General features: G+C 55.4%; 5 protein-coding genes across 17 annotated transcripts in view; 2 read left to right on the forward strand and 3 right to left on the reverse strand.

The window, feature by feature from the left end:
• Window positions 1-6,123, reverse strand: ARRDC2 (arrestin domain containing 2). Of its 2 annotated transcripts, none has more exons than XM_010725059.4 (8): window positions 5,721-6,123; window positions 2,619-2,685; window positions 2,329-2,476; window positions 1,987-2,089; window positions 1,562-1,818; window positions 1,184-1,343; window positions 918-1,069; window positions 1-833 (listed from the first exon to the last, which is right to left on the reverse strand). In XM_010725059.4, the coding sequence occupies exons 1-8, from the start codon at window positions 5,983-5,985 to the stop codon at window positions 780-782; spliced, it is 1,206 nt and encodes a 401-aa protein (XP_010723361.1). In that variant the 5' UTR covers window positions 5,986-6,123; the 3' UTR covers window positions 1-779. The 2 variants fall into 2 exon arrangements, with proteins under 2 accessions (XP_010723361.1, XP_085067779.1); XM_085211653.1 differs by lacking the exon at window positions 5,721-6,123 and adding an exon at window positions 2,961-3,357.
• A 132-nt stretch (window positions 6,124-6,255) lies between these two features.
• SAXO5 (stabilizer of axonemal microtubules 5) lies at window positions 6,256-11,376 on the reverse strand. 5 transcript variants are annotated; one of them, XM_085211652.1, is made up of 9 exons: window positions 10,848-11,376; window positions 10,282-10,385; window positions 10,022-10,116; window positions 9,791-9,906; window positions 9,344-9,462; window positions 8,934-9,135; window positions 7,920-8,005; window positions 7,621-7,791; window positions 6,256-6,390 (listed from the first exon to the last, which is right to left on the reverse strand). In XM_085211652.1, exons 1-9 carry the CDS (start codon window positions 11,374-11,376, stop codon window positions 6,370-6,372), a joined length of 1,443 nt encoding a protein of 480 aa, XP_085067778.1. In that variant the 3' UTR covers window positions 6,256-6,369. The 5 variants fall into 5 exon arrangements, 3 of the variants coding, with proteins under 3 accessions (XP_085067778.1, XP_085067777.1, XP_085067776.1); XM_085211651.1 differs by having other exon boundaries at window positions 6,326-6,461; XM_085211650.1 differs by lacking the exon at window positions 6,256-6,390 and adding an exon at window positions 6,546-7,575 and having other exon boundaries at window positions 7,672-7,791.
• A 1-nt stretch (window position 11,377) lies between these two features.
• Window positions 11,378-13,735, forward strand: PEX11G (peroxisomal biogenesis factor 11 gamma). 2 transcript variants are annotated; one of them, XM_085211654.1, is made up of 5 exons: window positions 11,378-11,526; window positions 11,765-11,953; window positions 12,037-12,215; window positions 12,300-12,350; window positions 12,623-13,735. In XM_085211654.1, exons 1-5 carry the CDS (start codon window positions 11,425-11,427, stop codon window positions 12,849-12,851), a joined length of 750 nt encoding a protein of 249 aa, XP_085067780.1. In that variant the 5' UTR covers window positions 11,378-11,424; the 3' UTR covers window positions 12,852-13,735. The 2 variants fall into 2 exon arrangements, with proteins under 2 accessions (XP_085067780.1, XP_085067782.1); XM_085211656.1 differs by lacking the exon at window positions 12,037-12,215 and having other exon boundaries at window positions 12,623-12,822.
• A 1,535-nt stretch (window positions 13,736-15,270) lies between these two features.
• On the forward strand, window positions 15,271-18,600 carry LOC100547239 (ectoderm-neural cortex protein 1-like). Its single transcript, XM_085211649.1, has 2 exons — window positions 15,271-15,422; window positions 15,648-18,600. Exon 2 carries the CDS (start codon window positions 15,662-15,664, stop codon window positions 17,429-17,431), a length of 1,770 nt encoding a protein of 589 aa, XP_085067775.1. The 5' UTR covers window positions 15,271-15,422; window positions 15,648-15,661; the 3' UTR covers window positions 17,432-18,600.
• Window positions 18,601-22,044: 3,444 nt separating this feature from the next.
• Window positions 22,045-27,480, reverse strand: part of ARHGEF18 (Rho/Rac guanine nucleotide exchange factor 18) — a 42,759-nt gene continuing 37,323 nt past the window's right edge. For all 7 annotated transcript variants that reach the window (XM_085211805.1, XM_085211801.1, XM_085211802.1 and 4 more), the window contains 2 exons: window positions 26,480-26,602; window positions 22,045-26,388 (listed from right to left, as the gene is read on the reverse strand). In XM_085211805.1, the coding sequence (XP_085067931.1) occupies window positions 26,228-26,388; window positions 26,480-26,602 (284 nt within the window). In that variant the 3' untranslated portion in view covers window positions 22,045-26,227. The remainder of the gene's footprint in view (window positions 26,389-26,479; window positions 26,603-27,480) is intronic.

Genomic DNA, 27,480 nt, shown 5'->3' on the forward strand with positions numbered 1-27,480 from the left:
TTGGTTAAAAGAAATTTATTTCAGAGAAATCACTCAAACTGAAGTTGTACGAAATGAGTAACGTCAGAGACATAGAGTGGTCGGTATAAAAGTGGTCACTGATACAAATAGTAGAAAATCCTCTGAGCAATGCCCAGCACCGGGGCTGGGGCTCTGCGCAGGGGTCGGGGGGGAATGCACAGTCTCTGGTGGCTGCCCTGGAGGACCCACTCCAGTTTTTTTTCTTGTTTCCTTGGCCAACAAAGCACTATGAAGGGCCACATCTGTGCCACCAAGCAGGAGCAGCACCAAAACACCACCGCAGATCTCTGCTGCTTTGGGAATGACGCCGTCCCAGTGTTGGCCATGGGGGGGGGTCTGCAGCCCCCACCCAGCTGCCAGGCAGCTCCAGCCATCCCTGCAGCTCCTCCCGGCTCACGGCCGTGTTCACCAGCAGCACAGTCTGCCTCACCCGGCCAGTTTTCTTCTTAGGAAACTGCAGTTCTGGAGAAGCGACTGCAGCAGCAGAGCTGCACCCGCACAGCATTTAAATATTCTCTGATATCCCTGCAACACCTCCGAGCTCATAGCTCTCCACAGCAGGAGGTGCTGGAGCACACATAGAGGAGCACCATCCCAGCTCCACCCGAACCCCAAATCCTGGGGCGGTTCCAGCCCTTCAGACCCCACAGGGCAGTGCCAGTGGTGGGGGCTCAGCGCTCTCATGGCCACCACGTGCCCTCTACCATCCTGTGGGCTCCCTGACTGCAGCCCAACGGTCACGATGCCATCAGCACTTCTCAGCAGGTCATGCAGCGCGGGCGGATGCCGTCTGAAGGTGGGTTCGGGTCAACCTGCAATGCCAAACCCAGAGTCAGGACCCTCGGTAGCAGTGGGTGCATCACCTCACACCCGCACCCATCAGCAGGGCTCCTCACCTCTGAGTAGAGCGGAGGTGGTCGGAAGCGGAACTCCTGGATGTAGGCAAAGAAGGGCCCTTCCAGAACAGCCCCGAGCTCACTGCGGCACGGCGGGGCCAGGCTCTGCTCAGCTGTGGGGCTGGGCACCACCGCAGAGTACTCAGGGGGGGCTGAACAGAAGAAAGAAAAGCGTCAAGGAATGGGAAACATGCAGGTGAAGGGGCTTCAAACGTGCTGTTCCCCGACTTGTCAAGGCTGAAAACGTTCCCTGCCCCTCTGCTCACCCTCGGGCTGCTCAGGGATGCTGCTCAGCCAGTCCAGGGTGATGCTGTACTGACTGCTGACGCTGGACGTGCGGCTGCCAAATGGATGCAGTGGGATCGTCCCGATGACGAGCGGCAGCTCCAGGAGCAGCTTGGATGTGCCAGGAATATCCACGCAGACCTGCAGACAGTGGGGAAACTCAGCTGTTGTGTTACCCCCACAGAGGGGCAGAGCTTTCCCAGGTGAAGGGAAGAAGGGAATTGTTGCAGTGGGACACACAGGGAGATGCTCAGCGCAAGACATCGCGCAGAGCACCAACCTTGATAAGCACAGCTTTGGGGAGATGGGAACACCCAGCAGAGGGCTGAGCCCCACAGCGGTCCCCACACACCCCTCACCTTCAGGGAATATTCCACTTGGATGATGCGGCACTGCAGGATGGACGGCCCCACCGGAGGGATCTTCAGCGCCCGCCCGTGCCACACCTCGCGCTTCCCCGCAGCGATGGAGTCCCCAACAATGCTGGTCACCACTGATTTCTTCTGCTTCTTGGTGCCCCGAGCGATGAAGGTCTGAGTCTGAATGATGGCTGCTTTGGGCACCACCGCCCGGTTGGTGCAGTTGTCAATCTCAGCAAAGATAGGGATGACCTCACCTGCCGAGCAGATGCACATGTTGCAGACGGAGCCCAGTCCTGCCCCGAGGAATTCCTGCACGGGGGTCACTGGGGGTTCATCTGCCCATTGGCACGGCGGGGACGAGCAGGTGACCCCAAGTCCCCTCCAGCCAAAGTTCACCCTGGGTGCCCGAGGGAGGTGCTCACCGGGGGTGTAGCCTTTGCGGTCGATCTTGGCAGTCACTGAGACCTGGCCACGATTGCAGTACCAGGCGCGGGCGAGTTTCTCCTTAGCGCCCGCCTGGGGAGCCTGAAAAAAGGGACGCGCAGAGGCTACTTAGAAAGGAGCAATAAAACACAACGCAAGCATTTCCCTGGCACAGCCAACTGCTGGGGAGCAGCACCAGCTCTAGGAGCCTTATGCAAGATGCTGCTGCAGTGCATTACAGCTCCCAAAAAGCAGGAGGTGCAGCGGCCTCTGCGCTCCTTGTGCCCATCCCCGCTGCACGGCACACCCCTGACACGCTCTGCTCGGGCACGGGGGCTCACCAGCAGTGCAGGTGTGTTGATGTCGATGGGTTCGATGACGGTGAACTCCTTCTTCACCTTTTTCACTGTGGCCCAGGGTCGGTGCAGCTTGGCCTTCACCCAGTAGCGCACGCTGCCGTGTTTGCCCTCGAAGGACGTCGCCAGGGTCCTGGAAGCGAGAAGAAGTGATTCCGAGGAAGTGAGAAGAAGTGATCCCTCGGAATCCTGCTGGCAGGTTTGTGGTGGAGATGCCGAGCTCCCAGCAGCGGCTCTTCCCCTCTGTGTTAAGGAAACCCAAACCACGAACTTACTCTGGGAGCTGGAAGGTGAAGGGGAACTCGTGCCTTCCTGCCTGCAGGACGGTGACTTCGCCGTTATCTGTGGGCAGAACAGACGGAGGGCGATTATCTCCCACCCGCGGGGCTCCGCGTGAGGATGGAGCACACGAAGGGGACGGGATCCTTCTGCCGGGGCCGCACCACCAAACCGCCACCGCGCTCCGAGCGCCGCCGTCCCCACGCCCCGCAACCCCACCCCGCTCAGCTCGGGGCCCCGCAGCCCACCCGGCCGGGGGAGGCACGGCGCGGGGATCCCCACCGGATGCGGGGTGCCGGGCCGGGGGCGCGCGGGGGTCTCGGAGCCCGCAGCCGTACCTGGCGGCGCCAGCAGCGTGTCGCGGTGGCTGAGGAACTCCACCTGATCGCTGTAGCTCTGCGTGTAGGCGGTGCTGGACCCGGCGCTGCGCGATTCGGTCCAGTGGACCCGGGCGGCTCCGAGCGCCCGCAAGCGGAGCGCCCCGCAGCGCGCGGCCGCCGCCAGCTCCAGCACCACGCGCCCCACCACCGCCTGCCCCGGGCTGAAGGCGGCCGGCGATCCCCGCTCCGCGCCCTCCAGCACGATCAGGAAGCGCTTGAGGCGATCGAACAGCATGGCGAGAGATGGCGGCTCCAACAACTCGCCCCGCCGCCGCCCAGCGCCGCTTTAAGTGCCCGGCGCGCCCCGGGGGCGGCCCCGGCGGGGCGGGACGGGACGGGGCGGCCCCGGCAGGCGCCGCAAAACAACGCAACGAGCATGTGCGGGCGGTACGGCCCCCACCCCTCCCAGCCCGGGGCTTTCTCGGACTTGCAGGCGTCCGGGTGCCCGTCGCAGCGCAGCCTCGGGACCCGCTCACCCCCGTGGCGGCGCGGTGGGCCCCGCTGGGACCCCACGAGATGGGGGTGCGCACCCCAAGGATGAACCCCGCGGGGCGGGAGCCGCACCCCCCCACGGCCCCCCTCCCGTCCCCGCCGGGATCCCGTCCCGACGCCCCACGGCTCTGCTCGCCCCGCTCCCGCAGCGCTGCACGTGCGGGGACCCCGCGCCCCTCCCGCAGCCGTTCCCAGGATCGGAGCTGGCTGCGGGCGGATCGCGGCGCTGGGCCGGGCCGAGTGGTGATGCGGGGAAAGCTGCTCGGGGCCGCGGCTCCGCTTATTTCTAAGAAATGAAGAACTGGCTCCCGTTCAGCTTGTGCAATGCGCGGTGAGCAACGCGTCCTCCCTGGGCTGTTTAACCAGGCGAATGCCGGCTCTCCGCCGCCCTGCGCTGCGTTTGTGACAAATCTCACCCTCGCTCTGCGCCCAGCATCCCTGCCGTGCAGTTGGGGTCAAAGCCCGGCGACGGGGAGCTGTGGGTCCGCAGCGTGCGGGAAGGAGCCGTGCTTTGTTATCTGTATGTGACCGTTTGCTGCCGTGAGCAAATATGAATCATTGCAAACGCTGCGAAGGGAGCGCGGCGGCAGTGGGAAGAAGGAAGCGAGGCGCGTCCTGGCATGAGCGGAGCTCCGGGAAGGCTGCGGGCAGCCCCCGCGGTGACTCAGCCCGACCCACGGCCGCTGCCCCCTCCCATTCCTGGGACCCGCAGAGCTCTGCGTCCGCGGCACCAGCCCGGCATTCTGGGAGCCCGAACCCAGCCCCAGCCTCAGCCGTGCACGCAGGGCCGGCTGGGACAAAGTGCTGTGGGAGCCCTCCGTGTGGGTGCACCCAGGGCCTTGCCTTTGCCCATGAAACCCTGTAGTCCCTTCCTTCCCACCTCCCGTTCGCACGCTCTGCATGTGATGGCCCTGAGCACTTCTCCATGGTTTCTGTTTGGGAGCACAGCAGAGTCCCACGCTCACTGCTCTGCCAGGGAGCTGCAGATAAACTCACTGAGCACAGCACAGCACAGCACACTTATCTCCACCCGGCTCGCTGCTGTGTTGCCATGGCAAACTCTGCATTTCCTAAACATAGCCCAACTCATCAGGAAGCAATGAGGGAGCAGTTATGGGACCCCCGGGCGACAGCACGTTTTCCCCAGCCCCTCTCTGTGCTGCTGGTGGCAGAGGCACAGAGCAGGGAGGATGGACGCATGGGAGCAGTTGTGGCTGCAGAGCAGCGTTTCTCCCAGCCCACATCACTGCTGTGATCACAGACCCGTGTCCCCCACAAAGCAGAGAAGGAAGCAGTGGGTAGATGATGTAATGACACCCACAGGGCTCCCTGCTCGCCGTACAGCTGCCAGCTTCACGCTGCAGGAGTGCGGGGCCGGTGACTCCCCAGCCCTTGGCTGAAAGCCCTCCTCCAGGCAGCCCTACCCTGAGTTGTTACTGGGATGCTTAACACGCCTGCAGCTGCCGAGGGGCCATCTGTAGGCATAGCACAGAAGGGTCGCTGCCAAAAAGACAGGAACTCCATAGTAATGAAGATGTTCAGAGCAAGGTGGTAAGGCACAGTCATCTCAAAAAAGTCTGTATGGCCTCACAGTGCAGGCTGGAGACAAGAGCAGCTCCAGGCAGGCAGCTCCCATGTGACCCCTCCACTGGCAGCAAGGACAGTGAAATGCATTCATGGATTTCAGTATCAGGGAAACCCTATGGCAGCAACGATGGTGGCACAGCGGCTGCAGCGGTGTAGTGGGGGGGGAGGACAGAAGCCATGCACTTCTGTAAGGCAGAATTAATGAGCAGGTAGACAGCTGACATGTCCCATGTCACTTGGCTCTGGATCATTTCATCCCAACTAGACAAATAGCTCAAGTGCCTTCTCCTCATGCAGCAGATCCAAGCAACACACCAGCTGGGCATGTGGCTCCAGCACCAGAAAACTGAAAACAAATATTTACTGAGCTCCTAAGTGCTCTTTCCACACTTGCGAACAGACCCTGTGTTTGCACTTCCCTGCGCAAACAGAACAAAAGCCACAAGCCCTTCGTGTTCACCAGCCTCGAGTCCGCAGGCAGCCTCGCAGAAACCCTCGGCAGAGGTCAAGAGGCAGAACCCTGCTCGCAGATGGCACCGGCGCGAGGAGGGCAGAGATCTGCCCAGAGTGGGGCCCGCAGCCCACGGGGTCCCAACCCACCGCCGGCAGCACAGAGCCGCTCCCCAGCCCCAGCCTTACCAGGGATGAGCTGGCGGTGGTGGTTCAGGAAGGTCTGGAAGGCGGTGTAGTCGTAGTAGACGATGTTGAGCCCCACGCTGCGGCTCTCCAACCAGTGCACGATCGCACGCCCGCGAGCACAAACCTCCAACGCCCGCAGGCGCAGCGCACCGCGCAGCTCCAGCCGCACGCGGCCGTGCAGCAGCTCCCCGCTGCCGTAGGCTCCCCACGTTCTCCCGTCCTCCAGCTCCACCACCAGGCTCCGCACGCGCCCCGGGGGTTGCATTGCTGCTGGCCTGCTTAGCCCTGCGGCTCCCGAAGCGAGACGTGCAGCCCTCCAGGGGAGGGAAGGAAGAGCAAAGGCTGCACCAAACTCCCCTTTCTGCCCCTGCCCCGAGCTGGCCCAGCCCTGCAGGCTCCCCAGTGGGACGAGACTCTGCTTTGTGGTGACGCTTTAGTGCTGACCTTGCGTGCGAGGCTGGTGCGGTGCCAAGGGGAGCTGAGGAGGTAGGTGACAGTGCTTTTAAACCAAAGGAGGAGTAACGTCACTTTGTCTTATCTCTGAGTCACAGACGCTGTTGATGTGCCATGGGTACGTGCTGGTGGCTCCGTCTGCAGGGAGGAGTGTTGTGCTGGTTTCACATTGCGGGGTCTGTTTGGCCTTCCCAGCTCAGGCAGTCCTGAGGCATTTCTGTTAAGTGGTTGGAGAGGGGCTTAGAAAGCAAAGATCCTTTCCCCAAAAGCCAGCAGAACTTTCTGTGTCTGAAATTGCAACAAGATCCACATGAAAAGAAAGTGAACAACTGCAGCCCCCCCCCCCAGCAGCAGCTCACCACCGAAAGCTGGTGCTCAGCATTTAACCCCAGGGAACAGTGGCTGTTTCTGCAGTAGCACAACAGGTAGCAATGCCAACTTATGGTCATTAAAAATATGGGACAGGCCTACAGTGTGTGCAAGTCCCTGTTACTACACCCAGTGAAACAATTTAAACTTTTGAATCTAAGTGTTTGCAAAATGCCAGCAAATGACTCTGTGAGGAGCAGCTGTGGGAATCTGCAAGGCTTCAGTACAGCTTCTTTCAAGTCCACGTGGAACAAAGAACATCCCTTTCCCAAGAGATGTAATATCAAATCTCAAGAGGAAAGCACAGGGAGTTTGTGGGCCACTGCTCACATACAGACTGCAGCAATTGGAAATGAGTTAGCAAGCCCTGTTCTAACACTGCAGTGCTGGCTCACAGCACACGTGAATCAAATCCATCTGCACCGAAAGGCTGAGAAGAGCTCGTGAAGTGGCAGCTGTGACAAGGCAGCAGCTGGACCTGCTCACTTGGCCTCCCTTTAAAATGCCTACATCTCCACCAGAGTTAGTGCAAGCTCAGCATTCAGGGAATCCCCAGGAGCTTATCAACTCAACAGAAATACTCTGCTTGTTGCTAGGAAAACAGCCCTGCTCATCATAAGCTGGAGAGGGCTGCTTCTCTGCCCTACTGTTCACTGACCTTTGGTTTCGGGCCTTGACACCAAAATCCAAACAGATAACACGGGAATATTCCAGCCCACACACAGCCCTGACAACGCTTCTGATCTCTCGCCCTTCCCTGAGCTTCCCCCGCTGTGCCTGCTCCCTCCTGCCCCTGCACCCGCCTGGAGGCACTCTGCATGGATCCTGCAACTCCAGAGAGAGGTGTCACCCATGTCTTTGGACCAATCCACTGGTGTTTATTGCTGTCACAACACTTCGTGTCCTCATTCAACTCTTGAAATAAATGTTCACTGTAATAACACGCAGCTGGGCCAGGAGCAGGGCCAGAACAGCAGCAGCAGCAGAACAGCCAGGTAACACACAACACAGGCAGTTGATGTTGCAGGAAATTCTGGGCAAGCAGGGAAAAGAGGGAGCATCATGGTGTGAAGAGCACCTTTCTCTGGGAGCAATATTCTTTCAGGGTCCCCAGCGGGATGCAGCTCACTTGGGAGTTTGCTGCTTGGATTTCTGCTGTTTCTCTGTGCTTGGGCATGAACTCATCCTTCTGCTCAGTACTGAAGAGATTCTGCTCCTTCCAGGGCAGCACCAGGTGCGAGCGTTTCATCTGAGAAGAGAGAACAGCACATGGGCATGGGTGGTAGCACGAACTTCATGGGGTGGCTACAGCTTTGCTTTGCATAATCCCTCTTCCCAAACCTGCCCATGGTAAATGCTGGCCTGTTGACACTGTACCTGCTGTAGCATGTCTTCAGAGAGTCGTTGCTTCTGCTGTCTGTGTGGGACCAGCGTAGCCTGGGTGGTGGTGATGGGATTTTCATCTGTTCACAGGTTGCAGTAAAAAGAAAATTCAAGCCAGTAAATTGGGAGGCAACAGCAGAAAAGCTTTGCAGTTTGTCTTGCAGTCACAGATCTGCAGACATTCCATTAATGAGAGGCAAAGACAGACTTTGCAGTCAGCCCTTCAGGGAAAACCTTTGCCCAGCAAACAGCTGCAGACTGACAGTTCTCACTGAGGAGGTAAATGAAGAAAATCACGTGGAAGACATAGGAATATCATTCCATACACTAGGTATGAAGGCAATGATAAGGGCAATTTTGACTGCTATCTGCTCCACATCTAAAACAAATGGCTTAAAAACACATACACAGCATGAAGGGACCTCTCTCAGATGCAGGCTGTTGGCCATCAGGAACAGGATCAGTGCCAGAGGAGGATTTTAATGCCTCCCACGACCAGCTCAAACTGCATCTCTTCCTGAGGTTGCAAAAGCACAGCTTTTAATTCAAATCCTTTCTTGCCTCCCCCAAATACAAAGGCAAAGTAAATTCAGAAAACAAATATAGCGAGGGAGAAAGGTCAAGCCACTGGTTTGTGTCCCAGGAAATATTCATGCCACCACCTAACAATTACTACACAATAGTAGTGAGTGACCAAGGCTCGCACAGGCAGCAAGGTGACAAATAAGTGAGATGGCACCTGGGGAGGTGAAAGTGCCTGAGATGAGCAGTCGCTCTGTGTAGCAGGAGGCAAGGGGCTGAGCGTGGCTGTTCTGCATGATTGCAAAGTAATGATTTTGTTTTCCTAATGACACGGAAGCTGCACCCATGCCTTCCTGCCATCTTCAACCAAGATATTTGAGCTGCTTCCTTTCCCAGAGCACCAGGCACTGCTTTTCTTTGCACAGACCCAGGAGAACATCACAGGCTTCCTCCAGCACCAGGACAGCCTGAGCAACTCGGCCTTACTGTGGTAGTTGAAGGGGATGTGGCTGTCACGGTGGCTCTTGCTGTCTCCTGTCACCCTCTGGGGCTGTTGTGGTGGCTGGTAGTCTGAGTGCTGTGTTGTGCTGAAGAAACAGGAGCCTGAAAGGTCATCTCCTAAGCAGACATTACTTTGGTGTTTCTGCAGTAGCAAGTCAGGCTTCGGTGAGAAGTTCCACCTGCCAGTCTACAGAACACAATGGCTGGCTTTAACAGATGTAGGCTGGAGCTGGGAAAGGTGCCCTGTTTCACATCACATCCCCACACAGCCCAGAGGCTCGTGTTGCCAGCCAGCATGGAAAGGAGAGAATGGACAACAGAGGCCTAAGAAAGTGCTTAAAAACAGAGAGACTGTCCTCCAGGTAAACACCCACACAGCAAGGATGGGAACAGACCTCTGGGTAGAAGAACTGGGTCGTGGTAATTCTTGCCAGTGCACGATTTCTCTCTGGGTCTTCATCACCTCTGAGGATGGATGAAGTGTTTTTGTTCAGACAGGCAATAGATACAGGCTCTGGCAAAGGTGAGAGTGAAGGATGTCAGAGCACCCCAGATGCTGGACAGTATAGAGCTACAGCAGTTTCTCCACATGCAGTAGAGCACAGGAATGAATGCAGCTGTTCAACCTGCTAGGAATGAAACTGAACCTCACTGTGAGGATACTGGTACTGAGTATGTAATAACAATAAAATGTTAAAAATGAAAATTCATATACGTATGATAGTCATGTATTACATCTTTTATCTATATTATTGAGGCCAAGTGATAAAAAACACTGTTCAGCTGGTTATAAACCTTAGCAGAGGTCTGTATGTTGTCTTTGCATCACAGGCTCACCTTACCTGCATTATGTACTGGAAAGAGCTCTGACATTGAGGTGGAGAACCTGGTGCGACCATCCCCTGGCTGCACATTTGTGTGGAGGATCTGGAAGGCAGCACGTTCCTTGTCATAGAATCTGCAAGATAACAGATATGAGCTGCTTAAATAGCAGTGTTCATCAGAAAGCAGCTCCTGAGATGCTCATCAGAAAGCAGCTCCTGAGATGCTCATCAGGCTATCCTGCTGAATACCTGTGCTCCCTTTTGTCTGGGGCAGTGTAGGCATACTTCTGCTCACTCGTAGATCCACTGCTTCTGGGATCCCCAAATTTAATACGAGATTTGTGCTGAAGGGAAGCAAACAGAGCTATGAAACTGCTGCTCAGAGCACAATCCCTTTGTTTCCCACCTCTGTCTTTCCATCTGCTGTTTTTTCACTTGCACAGGACAGAATTCAACACGGCAATGTGCTGAAAACCGTGTCTTGGTCATCCCCAAATTCATGTTATTACCTTCTCACTTGGCTTTGCAGGTGGACTGTGTTCACCTTTAAACTGCGTTTGATGAGAAGTGTGGTAATCGGGCTGTCCATCCCCTTTAATAATGGGAGCACATCCTGCCAAACAGCCAGAAGGGGAATTGGTCTTATTTAAAACAAAACAAAACAAAAAAAAGCTCTATTTACACTTGTAAGGAAACATGACTGAGATTAAAGCTATACTCTCAAGACAGCTGCTCCCAAATTGATTCAGCGCCGTCGAATGGCAGAACACTTAACACCAGATTGCAGCAGGAACTGCAAAACTGCAGAACGTGGATGTGGTGCATCAGAAGCGATGCAGCTTTTGTGTGAGAGAACAGCAGCACCTGAGGGACTGCAAGCAGAGATGTTTGCTGCTGGGAACGCTTGGCATCCCTGATTGAAGCTGTTTTATGAGCATCGGGTTGATTAATTCAGTCATAAAACGAGAAGGCAGAGCATCCACGCAGCTTTAATGGTTGGCAGCGTGGTTCTGAGCCAGGCCACCACCGGTCCCTGTGCTGAGGATCCCGGCAGCCTTTCGCGTGGAGCTCTCACCGCTGTGTGAGTGACGCGCCCTGGCAGCGGGATGGACCTCGTGTGCTGGATATGAGGTGGTGTGGACTGACGGAGGGAGCCTGATTTTCTCCCTGTCTCCACAAAGAACTCCGTCGCTGCTCTGCCGCGCTCTGGGGAGGGCGGGCTGCGGGGGGGGGGCTGCGGGGCAGGGGAAGCTGTCCTTCATTGCCGAGGAGCAGATGCGAACGCGGGGGTCTGCGTGCATTTGGACGCACGGCGCCGGGGCGAGGCAGGGGGTGCGCTGCTGCAGGGGCCGCTTCGGGAACGCCAGGCGGGTCTCCGAGCAGCGCCCACCGCCCTCGGCCCCGCTACCCCCCAACACGGCCCCGCTGCGGGGCGGCTCGGCCGGCGTCGGCCTGCGATCCCCCCAGTAAGGGGGGAACTGAACGTGAGAAAATGGCCGACCGTCGTCCTGGGGGCCGCCGCGGGCAGCGCCCGGCTGCGGGTGGGAGCCCTGCGGGAAGGGAACGACCGCGAGAGGGGCCGGGATCGGGGCCCGGGCCGCCATTCCCGCGCGTAGGCCGCGTCACCATGGCGACGGCACCGCCCTCCCGGCATGCCCTGCGCGGCGGCCCGGCGCGGGGGCGTTGCTATGGCGGCGGGGGCGCTGGGCGCGCTGGTGGCGGCGCTCGAGTCGTACCGCGGCCGGGACCGCGCGGTGAGTGCGGCCCTGCGGCCCTGCGGCCCTGCGGCCCTGCGGCCCTGCGGCCCTGCGGCCCTGCGGCCCTGCGGCCCTGCGGCCCTGCGGCCCTGCGGCCCTGCGGCCCTGCGGCCCTGCGGCCCTGCGGCCCTGCGGCCCTGCGGCCCTGCGGCCCTGCGGCCCTGCGGCCCTGCGGCCCTGCGGCCCTGCGGCCCTGCGGCCCTGCGGCCCTGCCCTCACCGGCCGTGCTCCGCAGGTCCGCGCTCTGTCTTATGGCTGCCAGCTGGCGGGCGGTGCGCTGGCCGGGACGCGGAGCCCCGCCGAGGGGCTGCCCGGGAGCCTCCTGGCCGTGTCGGCCCAGCTGAGCTCCTGCCGCACCGTCCTGCGCCTGCTGGACGACTTGGCCATGCTCAGCTACAGCCGCGCCTACGGGCTGGGGCCCAAGGTGAGTGTGGGGCACGGCGGGAGGAGGCTGCCGGGCCGCGGGCGTCAGGGCGTGATCGTGTCCGTGTCCTGTGCTCCCCGCAGGACGAGGACGCGCTGGTGCGAGGGCTGTCGGTGCTCCGCAATGTGGCCGACCAGCTCTACTACCCCTGCGAGCACCTCGCCTGGGCGGCCGACAGCGGCGTCATCCGCGGCCGCTCCCGGCGCTGGTGGGCCGCCAGCACGGCGCTCTGGGGGCTCTCGCTGATGCTGGGCATCCTGCGGTGAGCGCCGGCCCGACCTGCGGCCCTCGGCTCGGATCCCTGCCACTGCTCTGCAGCAGTGACTTCAGTTTGCTTCCTTTCCAGATCCCTGAGAATCCTGTTCCGGTTAAGAAGGAAGCTGAGGCAGCAGAAGCGGTATGATTCCTCTTCCTGCTTCTACATCTGTTATCACCTGAATATTTTTATTTATTCTCATTTGTGAGCTATAATTGCACAGAATTGTAGGATGATAGGATCGTTAGGATCATAGGTCTGGGCTGGAAGGGACCTCAGAGCTCATCAGGTTCCAACCCCCTGCCTCAGGCATGGTTACAGCTGTTAGATCACATCGCCCAGGGCCCCATCCACCCCGGCCTTAAACACCTGCAGGTACAATAGACCATCACTAATATTATTTTTGTTTCCAGTACTCCGCCTTCACCGCAGAGTCAACAGAAAATGCAAGCCCAAGTGAAGGCTGAAGTTCTGAACATCGTTAGTAACTTGGCAGATCTCTCCAATGCCATCCATTGGCTGCCACCGGGGTTCCTGTGGGCCGGACGGTTCCCTCCGTGGTTAGTGGGGCTCCTGGGGACCATCTCCTCCCTGATCGGTATCTACCAGGCATCTGGAAGGGGCAGTTCTGGAGCTGCGTGAGCTATAATTAAGCCTCTAAAGCCCAATTTTAATGTGGTAAGAAGGCATTTAGTGAGGCAGGCTGGATGTTAACTTTCCTGGATGCCAATGATTCTAATTCCATGAATCCTGTAATTGAGAGTGTAATCAGAAGCTCTGTTACAGGGAGGATTACTTATGGCTGACAGATTTTATTCATAGAAATCTTTTGGGTGAATCCTCTGAAAATCAGAATCTGATAGGATTGATAACAGAGGGGAAAAAAAAGGTTGTGGTCACTTCCATCCTTCCTGTACTTCAAAAGGCAGCTGGAATCCTCCAGTCTCTGCTCTCGTGTAAAAGAGCACAAAGTGTTTGGTGGGGAAACGGCCGTGATTGTTTGACTCAACTTCCAAAGGATGGATTCGGTGAGTTCCAGCTCCAGGCCCAGCACTTGGTGCTTCCCTGAGCCACAGAGGTGACCTTGATGGTGGAAGTTTTGGTGTCTGAGCCCACAGCAGGTGATACCCCAAACACAAACAGGAGCGGGTGGCAGAGGGAGGCTGGTGGCTGGCAGTTCCTTGTGACTGCTGTATTTCTTTAGAGGTGATGGGGAAATAGCAGCAGCTGTATGCAGTGCCTTGCCAAGCTTTCTTCCAGCCTTTCTACCCGAGGAGAAACCAGAACAAGCCAAAAGGTGCTCTGAGGCTCGTGCTGTGCCTTTGTGGAAGGCCACCGGGTGGAGCTGTTCCACAGAGCTCTGCGAGGGCCAACGGACTTAAAAAAAAAAAAAAAAAAAAAAAAAAAAAGAAAAAAGGAAAAAAAAAAAAGTTAATCATTTTTGAAATAACTGGTCCAATGCACGAGTAAGTTTTACAATCATATTTTTAAACAGTGCCAATAATAAATGTGAGAAATGCTTCAAAGGTGGCCTTGGGTCATCATTACTTCTGATAAGTGGACAAATGTTATTTATCTGGCTTCAGAAAGCCCCAAACTGTTTCCAGGCAACGGAAGACATTTGTGCTGTGTTGCTGCAGCACCCACGGGCAGGCAGAGACCATCTGTTACCCATCTTCCTTCAAGTGGAATGATTCAAAGCACCTGACTGCTGGAGATTTTCACAGAGATGGGTCTTTTGGAGACAGTTGTGCTCAATCTGAGCAGTGTTTGTGTTCCACGTTACTCAGTACCACGTGGACCACCTTGCCGGGATGTTTGGCTTTTGTGTGTGTGTAAGAAAGAGCAGAAGCTGCTTCCTACCCCTGTGCAGGGCACATAATGAAGCGTTGGTGCTCTTTACCCTTTGCCCTGTCCTTGCTGACTTGGCTGGCTGTTTTCCTGGACCTTTGCCCCGCTGCAGAGGAAGCAGTGCTGCCTTTGCTCACAGTTTGGTGGCTGATCTGGGAGCAGCTGCATGCAGGACCGCTTGGAGCACTGGCAGTTTCTGTCTGCAAAGGATTCGTGTTCTTTCTGCAGTCTCAGACAGCTGGAACATGTGATACAACTGCAGCTGCTGCCCAGTCCTGTCCTCAGCTGGCACCAGCTATTGCAGCTGTGTATTTATTTTTAATGTCTTTTTTTTTTTTCTTTTTTTCTTAATGAACACCTTTCTGTGCTCTTGCCCTAATGGAACCACCCCTTCAGGACAGACTGTCCTGCTCAGCACAGGGCAAGGTGTAGCTACAGTGATTTAAAACAAGCTGTACCTGTGTAAACCTCTGATGCAGAAGCAATAAAACTGAATCACGCTTTAAACAAAGGATGCTATCAACTGGCTTAAGTGCCCTTGTGTTATGCACTTTCTCTTCAAGCAATTTCAAATCGCAGACAGGAAAGCCCAGGAAGGTTTCAGGTCAGGAGGTGTCTGAACTCAGAAGGTTTGGTCCCAAATGTGCCCGCGTTCAGCTGCCTCGTGGTGGCTGCTGCTGACCGCCGGCTCAGCTGACGCTGTTCTGCACGAGGTCTTGAGAGACAGCAGCTGCTCCTCCGTGGGAAGCAGCCGCTGCTCATTGCTGCTCCGCTCCGCTCTTGCTTTGCTCCACGCAGGAAAACATTTGCTGAGCAGGGACAGATTGTTCCGGCCGTGACCTCACTCTGTCAGCAAGCCGAGATGTGAAAGGGCGTTAACTGATAGCATGAGCTTAGCAGCGAGTTGCTGATACCAGCTCACAACCGCGGCTCCCGCTTTACGGCCCTTTTATGGCACGGTGACTCAACGAACAAAGCCGAGACCGGGCTTTACGAGCGTCAGATCTGGCGTGCCGCTTCCCTACGGACTCCGGCTCCCTTCTGTGGAAGGGAGGGGTGCCGTGCCCAGGAGGAGCGCTAGGCTGCGGGTGGGGAGCGCTGCCGGGCGGATCGCAGCGCACGTGGGGGGCCGCTGCCGCCGGCAGGGAAGGGGTTAATGAGCGGCGCATGCGCACGCGCGGCCCTGGGCTCCCATTCACAAAGAACGGCCCGAGAGCGCCGCGACCGCTGATTGGCTGTCCGGCCGGGGGGCGGGGCCAGCGCCGGGGCGGCCACGCGGCGGCGGAGCGCAGCGGCAGAGCTGGGAGCGCAGAGCGGGGAGCGCGTCCCGTCCGTCCGGTCCCGTCTCGGAACTGAGCCTCGGTAAGGCGTGGGGCTGCGGGGCGGGAGGAGCGCGGGTAGCACCCGTCACCTCCGCGTCTTGCGCCGTGCCCCTTCCCGGACCGCTCCGTAGCGGCTGGGCCCGTGCCCTGACCGTCGGGCTCCGCGCTCACCCCGCCGGCTCCCTCACGGCCCTCCGCCGCGGCCCCGCGGGTCCCTCGGTAGCGTTCGAGCGTTCCCCGCTGACCCTCCGGCGTTCCCACGCAGAGCAGCCCGCCGCGATGTCCGTCAGCAGCCACGAGAACCGGAAATCCCGCTCGAGTTCGGGCTCCATGAACATCCACCTCTTCCACAAGCCGGGCCACGCCGACAGCCTCCTCACCCACCTGAACCTGCTCCGCAAGCGGCACCTCTTCACCGACGTGGTGCTGCGGGCGGGGAACCGCGCCTTCCACTGCCACCGCGCCGTGCTGGCCGCCTGCAGCCGCTACTTCGACGCCATGTTCAGCGGCGGCCTGAAGGAGAGCAGGGACGCAGAAGTCAACTTCCACGATTCCCTGCACCCCGAGGTGCTGGAGCTGCTGCTGGACTACGCCTACTCGGCCCGGGTGCTGATCAACGAGGAGAACGCCGAGTCCCTGCTGGAGGCCGGGGACATGCTGCAGTTCCAGGATATTCGGGACGCTTCGGCCGACTTCCTGGAGAAGAACCTCTACCCCGGGAACTGCCTGAACATGCTGCTGCTGTCCGACGCGCACTGCTGCGAGCGGCTGCTGGAGCTGTCCTGGAGGATGGCGTTGGCCAACTTCACCTCCCTCTGCAAGACCGAAGACTTCCTCCGGCTGCCCAAAGACAAACTGCTGGAGCTGGTGGAGAGCGAAGAGCTGGAGGTGGAGGACGAGACCCTGGTGTATGAAGCTGTTATGGGCTGGATCCGGTACGATCTGCCCCGGCGGCACGAGGTTCTGCCCGAGCTGCTGCGCTCCGTGCGCCTGGCCCTTCTGCCCGAGTCCTACCTGCGCAAACAGGTGGCCTGCGAGAAGCTGGTGATCAGCCACAAGCTGGGGGAGGAGATCGTGGCCGACGCCGTGCGGTGCAAAATGAAGATCCTGCAGAACGACGGCGTGGTGACGGGGTGCTGCGCCCGGCCCCGCAAGGTCAGCCAAGCCCTGCTGCTGCTCGGCGGCCAGACCTTCGTGTGTGATAAGATCTACGTGCTGGACCAGAAAAGCCGTGAGATCATTCCCCGCGCCGACATCCCGAGCCCTCGCAAGGAGTGCAGCGCCTGCGCCATCGGCTGCAAAGTGTACATCACCGGGGGGAAGGGCTCCGAGAACGGCGCTTCCAGGGACGTCTGGGTGTACGATACGCTGCACGACGAGTGGGCCAAGGCTGCTCCCATGCTGGTGGCGCGGTTCGGCCACGGCTCCGCAGAACTGGACCACTGCCTGTACGTGGTGGGAGGGCACACGGCAGTGAGCGGGGCCTTCCCGGCCTCTCCCTCCGTCTCTCTCAAGCAAGTGGAGCATTACGACCCCCAGCTGGACAAGTGGTCCTTGGTGGCCCCTCTCCGGGAAGGCGTCAGCAACGCCGCCGTGGTGGGGGCCAAGAAGAAGCTGTTTGTTTTCGGCGGCACCAGCGCCAACCAGGAGAAGCTGCCCAAGGTGCAGTGCTTCGATCCCTGCCAGAACCGCTGGACGGTGCCCTGCAGCTGCCCGCAGCCCTGGCGATACACGGCGGCGGCGGTGGTGGGCAGCCACGTCATCGTCATCGGGGGGGACACGGAGTTCTCCGCCAGCTCCGCTTACCGCTTCCACAGCGACACTTTCCAGTGGTCCAAATTTGGGGACGTGACGGCGAAGCGCATCAGCTGTCGCGCCGTTACGTCGGGCAATAGGCTGTACGTGGTGGGGGGGTACTGCGGGGCGCAGCGCTGCAAAACCTTGGACTGCTACGATCCCTCATCCGACACCTGGAGCAGCGTCACCACGGTGCCTTACTCCCTCATCCCCACCGCCTTCGTCAGCACCTGGAAGTACCTGTCTGCCTGAAGAACGCGGGAGGCCAACGGTTCGTGTCGGCCCGGAGCTGCTCTGTAGCTGTGCTGCGTGAGGCTGAACCCCGAAGGGCTGCGCTGCCGTCCTGCAGCTCTCCCAGAAGCATCAGCTCTGGCCATGAGCTTCGAGGCTGGAGCTCGAATGCTGCGGGAAGGCGAGTATAAATAACGAGACGCTGAACCTGGCATCCTCGTCCTTCCACTGAGTCTCGGCCTATGCAAAGATTTTGGGGAATGCTCGCTGTGAGCAGGATTGGGTGTCCTGGTGCAGAAAGCTGTCTGAGCCCGATGCTGTGTGAGCCCACAGGGAAGCCGACGGTGCCACGAGGGGCAGCTGCTGCTTTTAGCACTGCTCCGTCCTCCTGGTGCCACAGTTAATCTGTTGGTGGCACCCAAATGTCCTGTGGGACGTGAGGGCTGAGGGCCGGTGCCAGAATGAGATTATAGCTGGGATTTCAGTCCCAGAACGGTCGGTAATTGCCTTTGTAAGACAAGCCCTGTCTACATATAAACACAGGGTATATCCACTTCTAATTATTCTCTGGCGTCCCCTCGGTGCCATTTCTTTCCTGCTACGCAGCAATTAACTTCTTAAAAACTTGTGACCAGAATTAAACTCTTCTAGACACTGCAGGGAGAAAAGATGCTGGTGAATCGCAGATCCCTGCAGTGTCTTTGTTTGCTTTTTCCCCTTAGAAGAGATCTGCTGCTCACACAAAGAGATGTAATTAAATATTCTGTAACACCTACAGAAGATTCCGGGCTGCAGAGGGGAGCAAGCATCGTTCCATGGGCACAGAATTCTCTTTTGCATTGCAAGACCTGAGGAGCGCTCCGGGGCTGGGGATGGTGAGAGGGGTCCGGGTTCCCTCCTCCCTTACGATCTCAGCCCAGAACCCAGAGGATTCTTTTCTACTTCTTTCTTTCAGTCTTTTAAGTGGCCCTTACTGGGAAGGACAAAGGAAGCTCTTAAGCAACTGGCAGCTCCGGGCTGCTCCGCTGCCTGCGACTTGGAACGCAGTCAGCACCAGATGCAGTTGCCTGTAATGTCTTAACACGTGACAGCACTTTGCCCATGGGCTGCTTCTGTACATTTTTTATACAGCAGTTGTGTGTGTTTATTACTCAGCCTGGAGCTGCTTCAATAAACCGGAATGAATCCCGCTCTGTCCCGTGCTGTTCTGTGTGCTGAAGCCGTAACTTTTAGTTCAGCAGAAGTTATGAGCATCGTCCCCCAGCCCCTGGGGACGGCTCCAATCTCCCTGCATCTTTGTGACACGGGGAAGCTCAGATCTCACGCTGCCTTCCTGCATTGTAGGACACGCAAACCTGTTCCCAGTGCCGAAGTCGAAGCTGTTCTCTGCCCTTGCCTGGTGCTACAGCAGAGCTGTTTCCTCGCTGCCAGAAAAGAGCTGCTGCTTCCCAGGCTGCGCAGCAGGAAGGCAGCGCTGCGGGGAGGTGGGAGGGACGAGGCAGAGGAAATGGCACCGGGGCTGCGATCAGATGTCTCACCGCAGAAGCACGGTTTGGGTGTGAGCAATTATTCAATTCCAGAGTTGAATAAATCAATGTCACGACCATTCCCAGCTGCTCGTATAGGCAAGAACTGGCAAGACTGGAAGGGAGAGAACGGCCCCGTTTGTGGTGGCTGAAGATAAAATGACTTCATTTCCATCCCGCTCTCTGCTGCCTTTGCCCTTTGCAGCCCCAGGTCGGCACTTTTCCCCCTTTTCCTCTGCTGAGCTTCCCCTCCGCTCTGCGCAAATCCCAAAGGGAGTTTTTTGGGCAGCAGCCCGCACAGCGCCTTGCGAAGCCGGCCGGGCGCAGCGCACGGCAGCTCCCGGCAACACGGCGCGATGTGGGACGGGGGAAAGGCAGAGAGCAGAGCTGGGGGCAGGAAGGAGCTCCTTCTTGGTAGCTGCCTCACCTTTATTACAGCTGCAGCTACTCCTGAGGGTCGGACAAAGTCCGGTTTTGCCCAGCAAAAACGGCGGAGCTGAGCTTTCACTGCCGGCCCTTTGAGCTGCAGCTGCTTTATTTATTCTGCCAAGCAATAAACGGCGGCTCCCAACCGCATCCGGCTTTTGCAGCGGGGACGGAGCTGCTCGGAGCTGCAGGTCTCTCCCTCCCCGTCCCGGCGCTGGGATCCAGCAGAGGAGCGGCACTCGGCGGAGCGGCACTCGGCGGAGCGGCCCTCCTGCTGTGGGCTTTGCGAGCGTCTGTGAATCGTTTCCTCATCTCAGACTGCACTGACAGCAAAGTGCTTCTCAGGGAACAGCAGCTCCTGCAGCAAACCTGGGCTGCTCTGCAGCAGCTGCCACTGCTGGCAAGGAAGATCGCAAGAGCTTCATTTCGCTGCCTCCATCCCTGCCTCCATCGGCTGGCACACAGCCCGGCTCCCCCCCACCTCCCCTGGTAGGGAGCAGTTCCCAGTTTCTGGGGAAAACCAGACTCCTTTCCCTCGTGCAGCTCCGCACAGCACAGACCTGTTTTCCCAGTCTGACATTTCCATGCGTTAATCCAATCACTGCTTCAGTGCCAGGATGAGAAAATGTAGGCCAATGGGGCTGCAGATGGAGTTAGTTAGTTTAGGGGTTAGTTTTGTTACCAGGACAAAAATCGTCCTAAATTAATGTAACCCATTTAGAATCTAAACCTAGCTCAAACCTAGGCCTCTCCTCCCTGCTTTGTGGCTGCACCTCTCCAGCTGCAGGAGTCAGACCTCCGCCTACAGCCCCGTCTGGAAGAGGTAACACAGATGGGCATCCTGGGCACAAACCACAGCCCGCACCACAGTGTGACTCTTGGTGAATTCGGGCATTCTAGATGTTTGAATAGAGGGGCACCAGCACTCAGCCATCAGAGCTCCCCAGAGGAGCTGCATGTCAGTGCTGCCAGCTGAGATGACTTCAGGCCTCACAACGCCGTGCTGTCTGTCCTCTGGGATGACTTCATGCACTCCATGCAGTGAACACAAACCCACTGCTGCTCTGATATGGGAAAGGGACACCAATGCTACACCTCTCAGTGAGATTTTTTCGCAGTCCTGTGTACTCACACCCCGTAACAAAGCAATCCCTGCTGTGCTCGAGGCTCCCATGCACACAGCACTGTACAACACTGTACAGCACTGTACCACAGCCAGGGAGCACGCATGCATCTCACACTCCAACACTGCCAGCTCTAAGAGGGCTTTGATCTTCTGCCAGATCCCACGGGCCAAGAAGCAGCAAAGCAAAGCAACGTAAGCATCAGACAAGGATGGGCTCACATCCCTCTGCTGCTGAGCCCTGGGCTGGCCCCACTGCTGGGATGAGAAATCAGACTGGATTTGAGTCACATGGCTGAGGAAAGACAGAAAACAGCGCAGTGCTGCTGTCAGAGCACAGCAGGAGCCAACCTCCTTTGTAGTTTGTCCTCCAGCATCTGGGCTGCAGTGGATCTCAGATGCACGTATGGGAACCATCTGCAGCGTCTCAGCCACATGAAAGAGGGAGGTTCAGCATCAAACTGGTCATTGCCTATGGCCCCAGAATGATTCATCCAAACAGAAAGAATGTGCTTTGGGTTTCGGGTTAATTAGCTGCAGATCTGAACGAGACAAGGCGGGGCGGAGCTGCCGGCATTCCGGGCTGAGCTCTGCACAGGGCTGCCGTCCCGAAGTCACACCTTCACCGTGAAAATAGGGCATCAGAGCTGAGCAGCGTCAGGAATGCAGCAAGAGGAGAGCAGCACTGAGACAGACACACACTGACACAGACACACACACACACACACAGACACAGGGAGCACTGAGCTTCCACCAGCTCTGCCCGAGATCCACGCCCGCCCCGCTGAGCTTTACTATTTGCCATAGAACAGAGGTCAGCAGCAGAGACCACGAAGTGCAGATTCCTCTCCTGACTGCTGCACACGAGGAACCCAAAGCCTCCGAGGATGTGCTGATGCACACAAAGCCTTATCTCTGCATGAGGCAGCTCAGAAACATCCCCTGCACCACCATCCAGACGTGGCTGAGGCTTTTTCTCAGTGGTGGCCACTGCATGGGATTTTAATGATTAAAAACGACACCTTTCTTCTGGAGAGCAGCTCTCCTCGTTCCCCCTTTCTCTCCCTGTTTTATGTCTGTTCTGATCTTGCAGTCCAGGTGAGCCTGCAGGTCTGCCATGAGCTCACAGCTGCCAGGACACACAGCCTGCTGTCTCCAGGACAGCGCAGAGAGCTGCCAAACTGGCACAAGCAGCACGGAGAAAGTTTCTATTTTCGTTACTCCTTCCAAACGGAACCGATACCGTCTGGGACAGAGCCAGGCACGTCTCCGGCCGGCACCCTGCAAAGCAGCTCCGTGCTAATCTAAGCAACTTGGCGGAGCTGACTCTGCCAGCATGCTGAGTGCAGCATTCTGAGATCAGCTGACTTCTCCCCAGGGCTCTCACCTCACTGAGAAAGGCTGCAGTTATTCATATCCATCTCCCACCTCTTCTCTGGAAACCATCAGTGCTCTTACAGTTATTTCTGTCCAGGATAGAAAAGGAGAAGCACATGAGATGTGGTTCAAGCACAAAACACGCCTCTGCCCCCCATACACACACATACAGGACAGCTCGCTTGTTTACTTTTTATTTTTTTTATTGCTAGAAGTTGGTTTCAGTCCTATTGCAGCTTTGAAATCCTTCAGTGGAGAAACATCGCAGTCATCGTAAAAATCATCATTTGGTGCGCTAGGATGAAGTGTACAATTAACCAGGAGTGCACAATTCAGCAGAACATTGACATTTATCCATCATCTTTACAAATAAAATAAGACTACAAAGACTTCGCTACCGCAGTCTCAACACTGAATGAACTATTTACAAAGTTTACATCCCAACCAAACGGCCGATTGACCACGAACTGCGATGGTTTATTCAATGCTTTCAGTGCAAGGTGGGCCCAGGAACCAGAGCTAAACTGAACAGCACCGGGGAACTCACAGCCCCGAGCGAGGCACACAGCGGTGCCACCAGGACCCACTGCCCTCCGCATCTCCTCCCACCTACAAACAGAACGGGGTCCGAAAAGCTTTCCTAAAGTGCTCCAATTTCTCTCAGTACAAAAATACCAAACAGCTGATTTATAAACGTGGCACAAGGCAGAGCTGCAGAGCAGCACCACGAGCTTGCAAAGGTGTTGGTCCGGCCTTGGAAGGAAGGGGGGGTTCCTCTCCAAATCAGAGCACAGAACACAGCACCAACAGACACAGTGAGTTCAGCAGGAACAGCAGGTGTGGAACCCTGCATCCTTCCCTGCATCAATGTGAGCACTGCTGGGCAAGGCAGCAAAACTGCTCCCACCCCCCAGCATGGGGACGCAGCACAGCGACAGCACTGCAGAGCTGCAGCTCTTCTGTAGGAGTGGAAGCAGAAGCAAAGCCAACGGTGTGCCTGGCACCTCCCCAGCCTGAGTTTCTGCCTTCACTGCAAACGAGCACAGCAGGCGCTCAGTGCTGTGCATTCAGCTCAGCTGAGCGATGCTCACACAGGCAGAACGGCTCGTGCTTACTGAGTTACTCCCAGCTCTGCAGGAAATGGGGATTCTTCTGCCTCACCCTGGGAAGCCATCAGTGACCTCCATTTGCAGGAGGTGCCACAGCTACAACCTACAGACAGTGCAGGTAAAGACTTGAAGGCGTTTCCAATACAGATGTTCTCAGTACCAGTGGGGACGGAGGGATCCTGGGTCTGAAACACAAAGTGACAGCTGTCCAAATTGGAGGGAAGGAGGAAGCAGCCTCTGCACCAGGGTTAAAATCAAGAATAAAGCCATTCCAAGTCTCTGCATTGCACATCACTGTGCTCAGACAGGGCAATGTTAGGGCTGTGACAACACAAGGAAGGCAGCACGCAGCTCCTGCTGGGCGCCTCGTCCAGGAAGCACAGAGCTCTGCTGTCATTTCTAAGGAAACTCTTATCTGAAGTAACCCAGTCAGTGGAAATGAGGTTACTCACAAGCAGCAGCAGGTCACCCAGCCTGGGGGACAGCAGCATTCTGCAACGTTACCTGCTTAGAAAAACCCTTCTTCTGCAAGCGAGATCTGAGGGGAATCCCAAAGTGGTGCACTCAGCTGCAGGGATGTAACAGCAGTTCCACAGACTCAGTTTTGCAGAAGTGAAGCCGTGCCCCATTCTTCAGAGAAAATATTTCACTCACTGCCCCCAGCATTTACAGACGATTCCACCATGCTGTGGTACAGTGCTCTCCACACCAGCAATGAGATGCTGACACCTCCGTGCTGGGTGCTGTACAGGAAGTCACACGAACCCCTCGTATGGCACGTGAATGATTTTGAGGCGATGCAATCAATCTCTGTTTGTGGTGAGTGTGGCTTTCATAAAACTAACTGCAGCCAGACGTGTACTGCAGCCAGGGAACAGAGATCACCTTCAGGTTTGGTACAGACTGAAGACCAATATCCCAAGGAGCTGAACCAACAGGCCAGCCTGGCAGGGTCAGGTGTTCATTTAAGAGCTGTAACTCAGCTGCAGCACTGCTGACAACGTTCAGATAGTTTTATTTCAGTCATAACATATTGAAGTAAATGCGATCTCACTGCAGATTTTGTTTCCCAGATTGCACTGTCCAAACCTGACTTAATTCACTGCATGGAGGAAGGAGAAAAGTTTCCAAACAGATCCACAGAGCTCTCTGCCATACATTCGGACAGGCACAAAATTAAACCAAATACACGTTTCTAAAAATTGTTTTTAAATTGCTAAACAGAGGCCTCCCTCCTCAGCTGAGGTGGTTTTGTCCACTGATCCAACTCAGCTTTAGGTTAAGTCTCCAATAAAACTGCTAATTTAGGGCAATGGGGGTTTTCCTTAGGAGTGGCCCAAACCACAGCACGGAGGGAACATACTGCACATTCCTGCTGCTTTGCTGTGTGTTTACAGAAGAAATTACACAGGTACCAGAGATGATGGCAGCCTCTGCATCCTCCAGCTGAAGAATCTCTCCTGCAGAGCTGCTGAATCAATGAGAGGTTACACTGATTTTAAGATATTCCCACTATTTCAACCCAGGAATGCAAAAACAACGCAGAAATATGTTTTAACCACCAACACAGCATTACAACAATGAAAGGATGATTACGTTGCCCACAGTTTTCTGCAAATCCAACATCAATAATGTGCGAAGCTGTGCAAGGCTCAGCTCTCACCAAGCACCTCTTCAGTACCAATGCAAGGCATGTCCTCGTTAACAGGAACAATTAGCTGGGGCAGTGGGGGCATCAGCACTCTGGTGACATGTAGGTTATTCTGAGTTTCCTCTCACAGGTGACACCGTGACTCTGAACTCAGTGCCTTCAGGTTTTTACTAGCATCACTTAGCAAGAAGTGTCAATCACGTTCTGGAAGAGATCAACCTGTGTTTTTAGGCTCTGAGACCAATTTCTGTAATCCTGCACTAAACCCCTCTAAACAGTTTCTCCTGTGTGCAATACATCTGACTGGTTCACATCCAACACGTTGGAACAAGTGTCCTCAGGTAATGCAAGTAATAAAGAACTGAGATGCAGAGTAAAGTGACAGAACACAACAAATGACTGTGCAAACTACAAAGAAGTAATGCCTTTTGAGCAGGGCTCTGTTAACGCCATCATTCCATGATTAACAACTGACCCATTTTACAAGAGGTATCAAAGCTGGTTTAGCTGTAAGCAGCCAAACCAGAGGTTCAGCTAATAGCACTTTTTCTTTTTTGAAACCCAAACAGTTCATATTCCCTTCATTTCTTAAACTGCTGCAGAGAAATCTCTGCAGTAACAGCAGCTTTGTTATCTTATGGTATTTGGAGTAAAGTCCAAGGGATTCAGCAGACAAATAAAAGATGCAGAAGACTTGGGATGAAACAAAACAATAATTACTGCATTCAAACACTTCTTACACACCTTCCAGCAAGGAACACATCTCTGTAGTTCCTTCTGAACCAATTCATAGTTTTGCTGAGGAATCTGTACTGCCCTCACTAACATGGAGAGCTGCTCGATGTCCGCAAGGATCATCCTGGCACAAGCTGATGGCCAAACAAATGTGCTTTTAGTCCAACTCTTCATACTGCTGTATATTCTCACAGCTTCAGCTCTCCTCATCCGTAAGCAGGTGGAGCTCTTGAACCTTGAAGGCTGTTCAGAAGCTTACCTTGCCTTTTCTACCACTGAGTGTGTAACTCCACTGAGTCAAGTAAAGAAACGGATGCCAGTCTGGCTCCTGTGAGTTGGTATCACAATGTTTACCATGTGTGGCTCTACAGAGACTGCTTTGCTAGTCAGTTACTTAACAGAGAGTTAGCATAACCCACGAGAGCAACCTTGCACCTGTGAATATGGATTTTTAAAAAATCTCAGCCATCCGGAGGCTTACAATTAAAATTTTTACATACAGATCTGAAAGATTCAACATCAACTACAACAATTTACAAGATGGTGCTCACAAAGAGTGTAAATACACCAAAGAGAGCAAATTGCAGTAAATGGCAGCATTTTAACATGCTCTGAATTTACATACCCATGCCACGCATCAACACATTTCCATGGTCTGAGAATTTAAAAGCAAATCAATACCATTGTGCCCTCATTTTGAGCTGCTGGCAAAGAAGCCAGCAAAGCAAAACTACAATCCTGGGCTGGTCCTTGCTAGTATGAACGAGGCAGGAATAAGACGACACCCATGTCAAGTCTCTGTCACATTGAACACCGGAGCCTGAGTTCTTGAAACAGTATGTGAGAAGAGTAATCTTTAAATGGAAACAGCTAGAAAAAAATTACATCTTCTTTGCTGGTATCATCTTGCATGTTTAAAAGAGTTGGCTGTGAGGTCACCAGGGTCTGAGCGTGAGCGTTATTGGGTTTGAACAGGTTTGGAGAGGCAGAAGAAAGTGCTTCTGGCTGACCATCTGCAGAGCCATGTATTTCTATAGGGGAAGAGAGAAAAGGAAGACAGACTGATGACGCTGCACGGGGAGCCTGGCACATCTCCACGCATGTACAAGGGTCAAGAAATACCTGTCTGGAATGCAGTGGTCTGGCTGCTCGTGAGGACTGGACTTGCTGATCGTCTGCCCCTGAGGACGCCCTCCTCTCGGCTGACAAGCCTGGGGGGAATCAGCTGCTTCTGGTCAACAGATGCTGAAGGAAATATTTCACAAGTCAGTATTGGAGTGCTTGACTGATTTCCCTTCTTCATGCTGAGACCCACACTACAGACAACCTCTGCATATCCAAGGAACCTGCTGTACCAAACAGAGCTGTTGCTTCTATTACAAGATACTTAAGTTTTCTTTTCAGCTGCTTAAACCACGAGTGCTTCTCCCCTCCTCTCCCCTGAGGAATCCCAGTTCAGTCACTACCAGCCTGACGACCACAGACTTAAAACCTACTATTGCAAAGCCTCGTGGAGGGAAAATAAAAATCTGTCCCTAGCACTCAATTAGCAATGGAAATTTCCTACTTCTAATGCACAGAACTGTGATGAACTTTTTGTCTCTGCTCTTCATCTGTCTTTAAATTGCTCAGCAGCAGAGTACACTGATTGTGGTATTATGGCCTGTCAGTTTCTTAATTTCTACAATGAAAGCGATTCATCCAGCTGTTACTCTGGTCCCTCCCAGCTCTCAGCACACATTCCTTACATGCAATGAAAACCAAATTCAATACTCGGTATCTTGCCTCTGGTACAGAAAGTCCTGTTCTGTTTTATTCTAAGATCTACATGTGGGCAGAACAAGCATGCGACCCACTAATGCTCGTGGGAGAACAGATCACTACATCTGCATTTTAGGCCTTTCATGTACTTAATGGTGCTTTTCTAAAAATGCTATTTCCACACCACAGACCCTTATGTGAGAGCTATTAAAAATTAAGCTGGAGAGATGTAGCATTAGAGCTCTATTTCCCCATTTGGTATTCACAATAATTGAACCTGATATCCTCTTACATGTACAAAGATAAGTTCATAATCCTATTAAACTTCAGGTGCAGGGACAGATGCGTCTGCTACATGCAAC

This window comes from Meleagris gallopavo, chromosome 30 (genome assembly GCF_905368555.1).
Source record: "Meleagris gallopavo chromosome 30, MGAL_WU_HG_1.1, whole genome shotgun sequence".
NCBI classification, from domain to species: Eukaryota; Metazoa; Chordata; class Aves; order Galliformes; family Phasianidae; genus Meleagris; species Meleagris gallopavo.